The sequence below is a fragment of the Leucoraja erinacea genome, chromosome 9 (genome assembly GCF_028641065.1).
Source record: "Leucoraja erinacea ecotype New England chromosome 9, Leri_hhj_1, whole genome shotgun sequence".
NCBI classification, from domain to species: Eukaryota; Metazoa; Chordata; class Chondrichthyes; order Rajiformes; family Rajidae; genus Leucoraja; species Leucoraja erinaceus.
Window position 1 is genome coordinate 59,365,689 of NC_073385.1, and position 10,925 is coordinate 59,376,613.

The window sequence follows — 10,925 nt, forward strand, 5'->3', positions numbered from 1 at the left end:
CAGACAAAATGTATTTGTTTAGGACATTGTTCACACCCCCTGGCTCCACACCGAAGGGGACCCAGTCTTTCTCTAGCTACTCTCTTGCTCCCAATATACTCAGCGAATGTCTTCTTAATCTTCAACCTGCCATAATATAATCTCAAACTATAATTATTAAGGAACACTCTTTACTGTAATTGCCTTTACCACATCATACGCTTCCTTGTTTTCTCCTGATCAGACCTTTAATATTCTTGGCTGCCAATGTCCTAATCCACTTGGCTGCCAAAGCCCACTTAGATCTCTCAAAAACTTAAAACATGCATGTAGTAGTGAGCCTGATAGTTGCAATTTTTTTATTTCAGCATTTGTCTGAATAACAATTGAAAATTTAAGATAGTATATTTTATGTCATCTACATGGTCAATAAGGACCCACATGACCGGTTAGAAAAAAATAAGCAGAGGTGACAAAAACAAAAAAATAAATTGATGCAATGATAAGAAGTGGGATTCATGGCAATCCTCATTAGGAATCTGCGAGTTCAGTACAATGACATTTATTCATATTACAAATAAATATTGCCACCTGATGGTGAGGAAGAAAGCTGTAATTGGCATGAATATATGAATTCACTGAAAAAATGGGAGAAGTAAAATCCAACTTGGGGAAATAACCAGAATACAAAATGCTGCCAAGGAGTAGAGTGGCGATATTAGAAGGTAATAGAACAGGCAAAAAAAGCAGTTAATATGCCAAACGATTTTCTCTTTTTAGTGGAGGCATTACATGCAAGATCAAGAAGGTTATTGCAGAATTGGATAAAATACTATCCGAAACTGTGGTTACCATATTACAGGAGAAATACAAATACGCTGAACTCGTGAACTTTACCTTTAAAGGAAATTTGAATATATATTTAGTCATAGGTTAATACAGTATGGAAACAGGCCCTTCGGCCCAACTCACCCACACAGGCCAACAATGTCCCAGCTACCATAGTGTTTAAGAGGGAACTGCAGATGCTGGAGAATCGAAGGTTACACAAAAAAGCTGGAGAAACTCAGCGGGTGCAGCAGCATCTATGGAGCGAAGGAGATAGGCAACGCTTCGGGCCGAAACCCTTCTTCAGACTGGGACGATATCTTTCCTATAACATGGTGCCCAGAACTGAACACAATATTCTAAATTCGGTCTCACCAACATCTTATACAACTGCAACATGACTTCCCAACTTCTATGTCCCAGTCTGAAGAAGGGTTTCGGCCCGAAACGTTGCCTATCTCCTTCGCTCCATAGATGCTGCTGCACCCGCTGAGTTTCTCCAGCTTTTTTGTGTAACCTCCCAGCTACCATAGTCCCACTTGCCTGCACTTGGTCCATAACCCTCCAAACCTGTCCTATCCATGTACCTGTCCAACTGTTTCTTAAACGTTGGGATAGTCCCAGTCTCAACTACCTCCTGTGGCAGCTTGTTCCATACACCCACCACCCTCTGTGTGAAAAAGTTACCTCTCGATTCCTATTAAATCTTTTCCCCTTCACCTTGAACCTATGTCCTCTGGTCCTCAATTTTCCCACTCTGGGTAAAAGACTCTGTGCATCTACCCAAGAAAGTCAAGAGTTTTATTGTCATGTGTCCCAGACAGAACAAGGAAATTCTTGCTTGATCTATTCCTCTCATGATTTTGTATACCTCTATGAGATCGCCCCTCATCCCCATATGCTCCATGGAATAGAGACCGGCCTACTCAACCTCTTCCTTTAGCTCACACCCTCTAGTCCTGGCAACATCCTTGTAAATCTTTTCTGACCCCTTTCAAGCTTGACGATATCTTTCCTATAACATGGTGCCCAGAACTGAACACAATATTCTAAATTCGGTCTCACCAACATCTTATACAACTGCAACATGACTTCCCAACTTCTATACTCAATACTCTGACTGGTGGTCAGTGCCAAAAGCCTTATTGACCACCTTATCTACCTGTGCCTCAACCTTCATGGAACCATGCACTTGTACTCCAAGATCGCTGTGCTCTGCAACACTACCCAGAGGCCTACCGTTTACTGTGTATGTCCTGCCCTTGTTCGACGTCCCAAAATGCAACACTTCACACTTCTCTGTATTAAATTCCATCAAGCATTCTTCTGCCCACCTGGCCAATTGATCCAAATCCTGCTGCAATTGTTCACAACCATCTTCACTATCTGCAAAACCACTAACTTGTGTATCTTTGGAAAACAAAGGTTTAACTTAATTAAGATGGTATTTAATTTAGTAACGTGCAGCTTGGAGAAGAAAGCAAGAACTTGTTTCCTTTTGGAGTGATGTCAAGACATGCGTAGAATGATTGCACAATAATTAAGGAGATGTTTTTTGCATTAAGAGGATAACGGGATGAAAGATCTATGATTTGTCCATAACAATACAGATCATTTGATTCTTTTTTTTTGTATGACAGATAGATTTAGATCCCAAAGACTTAATTATTATCACCGTTTGCATTAAAAACTGAGATTGATAGATTTCTGAACATTAAAGGAATCTATGGATACAGCGAAGGCCCCCGAGACAGATTAGCTACTCCTTTTCTCATGTTTCTATCCCTACCTCAGTCATTCAACCACCAAAACATTTTCACATGCTGAAGTACATCCACAGTGGTGCTTGGGTCAGCACTGAAAGAGTTCTGTAATGACACAGGCACTCTGCTTCAGGTGAGATGCAAAATCAAGACCAAGTTGTTTTTCAAGCAAAAGCAAATGATCCCATAGTATTGTTCGAAAAGTACAAGAGTTCCCAGTGCCCCGGTCTTTGGCTGTCTGTGGAATCCTGTTATATCCAAATTGGATCCTGGATAACTCTTTGCATAAGTAACTTTACTACAAAAATATTTAATGTGATTTGGGATCAATTCAAGAGACAGGGTAAAATAACAAAATTCCATAATGAAACACATTTTCTCCTTCCATACAAATGCCATCCTTATCGAATGCTGCATCAAATTCTCTTCTCAGCCACCAACCTGTACTGGCCTAGGGTAATTCAACATTTACTAATTCCCCCTTTAAAATGCATTATATTTAAATTCTACAGCCCTGTTTTACCTGACTTCTAAATAATTTATTAACTTTTGCCCCAACATCACCCCACAAACTCGCAATGCTTTTAGTCAGAATCATACTGCTCAGAAACGTACCCTATCTAGGAAATTTATGTCCATCTGCTTTATCACAATCAGATTATTTTTTCTCCTATAAATATTTTCCTCTAAATCCTGTTTCTCATTCATTCTATCCAACTTTTTTCCTGAGTAGCTGAGAATAAGACACACTAAGTTGTTCAATATAGTCTAGAAACTTTAAAGATTATTAGCCTGTAGACATGACAGGAAACAACTTTGTGTTGATGGTGTAACCTGCATTAATTTAGTATTGGCAAAATACTCAATCCTGACAGAGCAATTTCAGAATTGAAAGTACCATGGCCCGTAGCTAAACCTAACAGGACCACAAAGAACGTGATCTATTGCACCCTTACACTTCCTTTAAAAGTGTTTTGGAATTAGTTGTACCTCACTGCTTGCTCCCACTTTTTTTTTCTCAGCTGTAATTTTTACAGGGTGAAACCAAAATGTATAAAAATATCCCTTAATAAAATCTGATATTGTGCACTTTAACCACAGGTGATTTTTTCTATTACAAATCTCAAATTGTGGAGTACAGAGGCAAATAAATAAATGATGGTTTTTTCTCCCAAACATTATGGAGGGCACTGTAGGTCTGGGAGAGGACAGTGTTGGTTCACTTATCAGAGTTATACAGCAAGAAACAGGCATTAAGCCCAACTAGTCTATACCAAAATGTCTAGGAGCTACTCATATTTGTTGGCATTTGGGCCATATTCTTCTAAATCGAGTATCGTCCAACCTCTTAAACACTGTATTACAATAGAACCTGCCGCAACAGCTTTATCGATATACCCACCTCCGTCTACGGAAAAAGTAGCCCAACAGCACCTTTCTAAATCTCTCCCTTATCAGCCTAAACTTACGCCCTTCATGATTTTATACAACTCTAAGATCTCCCCTCACCTGCTATGACCCAGGGCAATATGTCCCACCCAGCCTTTCCAGCCTCTTGCTATAACTCAAGCCCTCCAGTGCCAGAAACACCCTCCTGTATCTTTTCTGCACATTTTCCAGCTTAATAACATCCTTTCTATAGCTGTACGATAAGAACTGTGCACCATTATCTTGTCTTTGATCTTCAAATAACCTTTTTCTCAAGTGAACAAAGGTTGTGCTTGTTTAATGAATGCAGTGGTGAATTCGCCAACAGGTATGAGCAAGGGCTCACCATTTTAGGATCTTGCCAGGGCAGGTTGGCAGAGGATCACATTAAGTTCAGAGATAACACTGAAACAGGCCTTCTTCGGCCCACTGAGTCCGCGCCTGCCAGCAATCAGTCCGTACACTAGCACTATCCTCCACACTAGGGATAATTTAACCATTTTTGCCGAAGCCAATTATCGCACAAACCTGTACGTCTTTAGAGGAAACTGGAGCACCCGGGAAAACCCACGCGGTCACAAGGCGAACGTACCCACTCCGTAAAGATAGCACCTGTAGTCAGGATCGAACCCGGGTTTGTGGCGCTCGAAGGCAACAACTCTACCGCTGCACCACCATGGCACTCGTGCAGCATTCTGTGGATGTTGCAGGCAAAGTCTATCGATTCAACGAAATGGTTGAAGGCGGCTTTGGAGCACGTCATCTGCCACAGTGAGGCTTCCATTAACTTGGCTATGGAGCAGGGGCCTTAAATGCTGACGCGGCTCCCATTAGATCTACTCCTACAACACGTCTGTTGAGGTGAATCGCACCATCATCGTGAGAAAGATGAGGACGAGTTGGGGCATTGATGGATCCATGTTTGACACAGTATTTACTGAGATAGGGTGTGTTGTAAACCAACTGGTTTGGATCACGGCTTGCAGGCAGTCGCAAAGCAAATGCAAGATGGAAAAAAGGTTGCATGGGTAGTTGAATTTAAGGAGTGTTCAACAATCCATCTCTGCGAAGCAGATGTGTGACTGGCACATTAACAAAGCCAGGGCTGGGGATATACTTGGGGATCTGGGGATATACTCGACTGGCATTCAGGAGCCAGAGACCTGAACTTATTATTGCCCACAGACACTTCTTCACCAACCATAGTTCTTAATTTTCACTGTTTCATTAATGCCACAGGAACCCAGGCACTTTAAGAACAAAATCATGTAGGGACTCAGCAGGTCTAAAGACAAAGAGGTGGGCAAGTTTCAAGATAAGTCACTGTGCACTTTGCTCAAGATTCCAGCATCTGCAGTTTCTTGTGTCACCTTCCATGCCATGCCTATTCATGTTTGTATGAATGCTGCTTAAACAGTAATTGCAAATGATTCCACCAACTCCTCTGACTGTTTTCTACATATCAACCACACTGTGCATGAAAAAAGTCAACTCAAACCCTCTTTAAATCTCCTTCCTTACTTTAATCCATAACATATTCCTTCTCCACCGATGTTGCCACTTTCAAGGAACTACAGTGCCCTTCATAATGTTTGGGACAAAGACCTGTCATTTATTTATTTTCCTCTGTACTCCACAATTTGATATTTGCAATTAAAAAAAATCACATGTGGTTAAAGTGCACATTGTTAGATTTGATTAAAGGTCATTTTTATACATTTTGGTTATACTATGTAGAAATTACAGCAGTGTTTATACATAGTCCCCCCATTTCAGGGCACCATAATGTTTGGGACACGTGGCTTCACAGGCGTTTGTAATTGCTCAGGAATGTTTAATTGCCACCTAATGCAGGTATAAGAGAGCTCTCAGCACCTAATCTTTCCATCACCTTTGGAAACTTTGATTGCTGTTTATGAACATGAGGACCAAAGTTGTGTCAATGAAAGTCAAATAAGCCATTATGAGACTGCGAAACAAGAATAAACTGTCAGAGACATCAGTCAAACCTTAGGTTTACCAAAATCAACTGTTTGGAACATCGTTAAGAAGAAAGAGAGCACTGCTCAGCTTACTAATCACAATGGGACTGGCAAGGCAAGGAAGATCTCCACAGCTGATGACAGAATTCTCTCTATAATAAAGAAAAAGCCCCAAACACCTGTCTGACAGATCAGAAACATTCTTCAGGAGTCAGGTGTGGATTTGTCAATGACCACCGTCCGCAGAAGACTTCATGAACAGAAATACAGAGGCTACACTGCAAGATGCAAACCACTGGTTAGCCGTATAAATAGGATGGACGGATTACAGTTTGCCAAGAAGTACTTAAAAGATCAACCACAGTTCTGGAAAAAGGTCTTGTGGACAGATGAGACGAAGATTAACTTTCTCAGAGTGATGGCAAGAGCAAAGTATGAAGGAGAGAAGGAACTGCCCTAGATCCAAAGCATCTGTGAAACACAGTGGTGGGGGTGTTATGGGCTGAGCATGTATGGTTGCTGAAGGTACTGGCTCAGTTATCTTCATTGATGATACAACTGCTGATGGTAGTAGAATAATTAATTCTGAAGTGTGTGGACACATCGCATCCGTTCAAGTTCAAACAAATGTCTCAAAACTCATTGGCCGGCGGTTCATTCTACAGTAAGACAATGATCCCAAACATACTACTAAAGCAACAGAGTTTTTCCATAGCTAAAATATGGTCAATTCTTGAGAGGACAAGTCAATCACCTGATCTGAACCCAATTGAGCATGCCTTTTATATGCTGAAGAGAAAACTGAAGACCCCAAAACAAGCATAAGCTAAAGATGGCTGCAATACAGGCCTGGCAGAGCATTGCCAGAGACGACACCTGGCAACTGGTGATGTCCATGACTCGCAGACTTCAAGCAGTCATTGCATGCAAAGTATATGCAACAAAATACTAAACACGACTACTTTTATTTACATGACATTGCTGTGTACCAAATATTATGCTGCCCTGAAATGGGGGGGGACTATGTATAAACACTGCTGTAATTTCTACATGGTGAAACCAAAATGTATAAAATTAGCCTTTATTAAAATCTGACAATGTGCACTTTTTAACTACATCTGTTTTTTTCAATTACAATTCTCAAATTGTGGAGTACAGAGCCAAATAAGTAAATGATCGGTCTTTGTCCCAAACATTATGGCGGGCACTGTATGCACTTGGACCCCAAGGTCTCCATTGATCAATATTCCTATTGCTCTACCATTTCCTGGACCTGTTCTACTATTAGTTGACTTAAAATATCCACAATCTCACGTTAAATTCTGAAGTTAATTACTACATATTTACAAACTGATTCCTTAACCTGATTTGCCAGTTTATTTTTGCTGGCTTTGCTTCCAAACCCTCACAATTGTGGGGCATGAAGGTGGGAGAGTGGGGCATGAAGGGGGGGGGGAACTGAGAGGGACGTGGGTTTGATGGGGATACTGAGAGGGGGAGTCGAGGTGGTAGGGGGTAGATTGGAGCTGATGAGAAGAGTGGGATTGATGGGTGAAGACACTGAGATGGGATGATGGTTGTAGGGGATGAGGGAAGTAGCGTTCCCCCCACAATACACAATTGACCCGGGCACAAGAACATCTCCGGGACAGGAGACAACAAGGCAGGAGGAGAGAGTGAACCTCATGGAGGTGGCGAGCGGCGCCGGGACACGGCAGGGGAAGATGGCGAGTGGGGATCAGCCCGAGTCCGCGGCCCAGCCCCGACCCGCCGGCCCACCTGGTCCAGGTTCTCCTCGCTGCCGCTGTCATCGCTGTCCGAGTCAATGACGATCCGCCCCTTGCGTTTCTTCAGCATGGTGGCGGTGGCGGCGGCAGCGCCGCGGGGCCCTGGGCCCGGCTCCGGTTCCCAGCGAGACGCCCAGCGGCTCCGGGCTGCTCAGCCAAGCGCTCCCGGGAGGTGGTGGTGGGGGGGGGGGGGGGAGGAGGAGAGAAGCAGGCGTGCGGGGCCCGGGTCGGATCGAACCGAAGCTGTGAGGCGAGGGCAGGGCAGCCTGGAAGAGCCGGCGGAGAGAGAGAGGGAGAGGAGGAGGAGAAGGGAGAGAAGTGTCCGCTGTCCCGGTCCCGCCGCGCTCCAGGCCGCAGGCTCCAGCACACAATGACCCCGCCCCACTGCGCACGCGCGCACACGCACGGCGCTCAGACATGCGCGTGACGTCATTACCCGGCAGAGAAAGGAAGCTGGAAGGCAGGGGGGATGAGAGACAGAGAATTGGGTAGATGGATGGTAGACAGCAGGCAGAGGGATAGACAAGACAAGGACAGGGCAGGACAAGATAGATGGTAGACAGCAGACAGAGGGATAGACAAGACAGGACAATATAGATGGTAGATAGAGGGACAGACAGACAGACAAGATAGATAGACAAGACAGGGCAGGACAGACAAGATAGGGTAGGACAGATAGATGGTAGAGAGAGGGACAGACAGGACAGGACAATATAGATAGATGGTAGACAGACAGGCAGAGGGATAGACAAGACAGGACAAGATAGATAGATAGATGGTAGACAGCAGACAGAGGGATAGACAAGACAGGGCAGGACAAGATAGATAGATGGTAGATAGACAGAGAGAGACATACAGGACAGGACAATATAGATAGATGGTAGACAGACAGACAGAGGGATAGACAAGACAGGACAAGATGGATAGATGGTAGACAGCAGACAGAGGGATAGACAAGACAGGGCAGGACAAGATAGATAGATGGTAGATAGACAGAGAGAGACATACAGGACAATATAGATAGATGGTAGACTGACAGACAGAGGGATAGACAAGACAGGACAAGATAGATAGATGGTAGATAGAGGGATAGACAAGACAGGGCAAGATAGATAGATGGTAGACAGACAGACAGAGAGACACACACAAGACAGGACAGGATAGATGTACATAGGGACAGCTAGATAGATAAGACAGAGAGACACAAGACAGGAAAGGACAAGGTAGATAGATGGTAGACAGCAGAAAGAGGGATAGACAGACAGAGAGAGATATACAGGACAGGACAAGATAGATCGATGGTAGACAGACAGACAGAGGGATAGGCAAATAGACAGACAGAAGGACTGATAGATAGATACGACAAGGATATAGACTATCTAGATATAGATATAGTAAGTAGGAAAACTGCAGATGCTGGTTTAAATCGAAGGTTGACGCAAAATGCTGGAGTAACTCAGCGGGACAGGCAGCATCTCTGGAGAGAAGGAATGGGTGACGTTTCGGGTCGTGACCCTTCTTCCAGCTCTACAGAAATGCTGCCTGTCCACCAGATAGATATCTATCTTCTCTTCTATATAACTAAAGTCTCATCTTGACCACTTCCTGTCTGCGCTGTATATTGATTTTAGAAAAAACACTACCCTATATTGCTATGAATTTTGGTCATCTTACTCAAAGTCCCGTGAGGCAGCCCCGAGGACTTTTCCGATCAATGAAAAATAAAAAAGTTATGAGTGTTTAAAAATTCTTAAGAACAGCTGATTGGTCCTCTCACCTGTCAATCACCACGATGATGGTAACGCCCCTTCTGGGAGCGGCAGGACTATAAAACCCCGGATGCCTGGACGTGAGTCAGTCACTCTGGAAGATCACGAGGGAGAGGCCACAACTATGATTCTAAGCTGGGAATCAACTGAACTGTGAGTCTGCAATGTACTTGCAATAAATGATTTGTTAGCCCTTAATGAAAATGCAATGAGCCGTTTGGCCTGCCCTTTGCATGGAACTGCAATGGAAATGGAAATGAAATAAAAATGCAATGAGCTGTTTGGCCTGTCCTGTGCTTGAAACTGCAATAGAAATGAAAATGAAGTTAGTTGTTTGGCCTGCCCTGCGCTTGAAATTGAAATGTAAATGTAAATGAAATGAGTTGTTTGGCCTGCCCTGTGCTTGAAATGTAAATGAGTTGTGGTGTTTCGCCTGTGCTGAAATGGAAATGAAATGAAACCACTAATTTCAGCCCACAAGGCCACTATTCGTCGAGAAACCAGTCCCTTTTGCCCAAAATGCCGTATTAGCCCATGAGGAGCATTTTTGCCCAAAAGCCCCGTGCCAGGCCAGGGAAAGTCCAGAAAAAGTGCCTTTCACTGAGATTTCACACAGATTTTTTTTTAAAGAGCCCCTTCGTCGAATCAGGCCTGTACTAGCCCAGGAGGAGTCCCTTCGGCCCATCAGTAAGTATTCCCCTTGCAAGTATTAAACTTCACCCCAGTATTTTTCTCCCTCCCTTCATTATCTCCCTGTGAGATCCAGGCCAGGATAGACTTTCCTCCTTCTTTGCTGTGATCTGCAGAAAAAGATGAAAAATGTCTAAAATTGATTCTCCACCCTCTCACCCTTTCTCTCTCACAGAGTCTCTCGGGATCACGAACTCCTGCATGGGGGGGCCGCACATGCCGCTGGACCTTGGAGGTCTGACAAGGGATACAGGTGCGGGTCCAGGCAGCCACCTGCTTACGGAGCCCATGCCAGACGAACTTGGCAGCTACCAGAGTGTACGTCGCCCATATGGATGGGTGAGCCAGGCCATGGACAGTGTCAAAGACCCGCCGTCTCCAACTGATAGGGCGGGCCTGACCAGCTGTGTTCTTCCAGCATTTTCTGTTTTGATACCAAGGAGAGATTCATGGGACACATATAGGTTGCCTTTATTTTCCAGTGTTGAGAGATTTTTTATTTCATTCTCTGCATGTTTAAACATTTTTGATACAATTGCATTGGCCCACACATTTTCAGCTGCGTCATCAGTTATTTTCCATGCATCAGCATGATCCCATAACGTTCACCTTAGCTTAGTTTAGTTTAGTTCAGAGATACAGTGTGGAAACAGGCCCTCCGGTCCAGCAATTCCGTGCCAAACACAATCATCCGCACAC

At 43.9% G+C, this 10,925-nt stretch overlaps 1 protein-coding gene across 2 annotated transcripts in view; it reads right to left on the reverse strand.

The window, feature by feature from the left end:
* rtf1 (RTF1 homolog, Paf1/RNA polymerase II complex component) overlaps positions 1-8,156 on the reverse strand; it is a 66,093-nt gene extending 57,937 nt beyond the window's left edge. For both annotated transcript variants that reach the window (XM_055640921.1, XM_055640920.1), the window contains exon 1: positions 7,760-8,156. In XM_055640921.1, coding sequence (XP_055496896.1) covers positions 7,760-7,837 — 78 coding nt within the window. In that variant the 5' untranslated portion in view covers positions 7,838-8,156. The remainder of the gene's footprint in view (positions 1-7,759) is intronic.
* Positions 8,157-10,925: the final 2,769 nt, after the last annotated feature.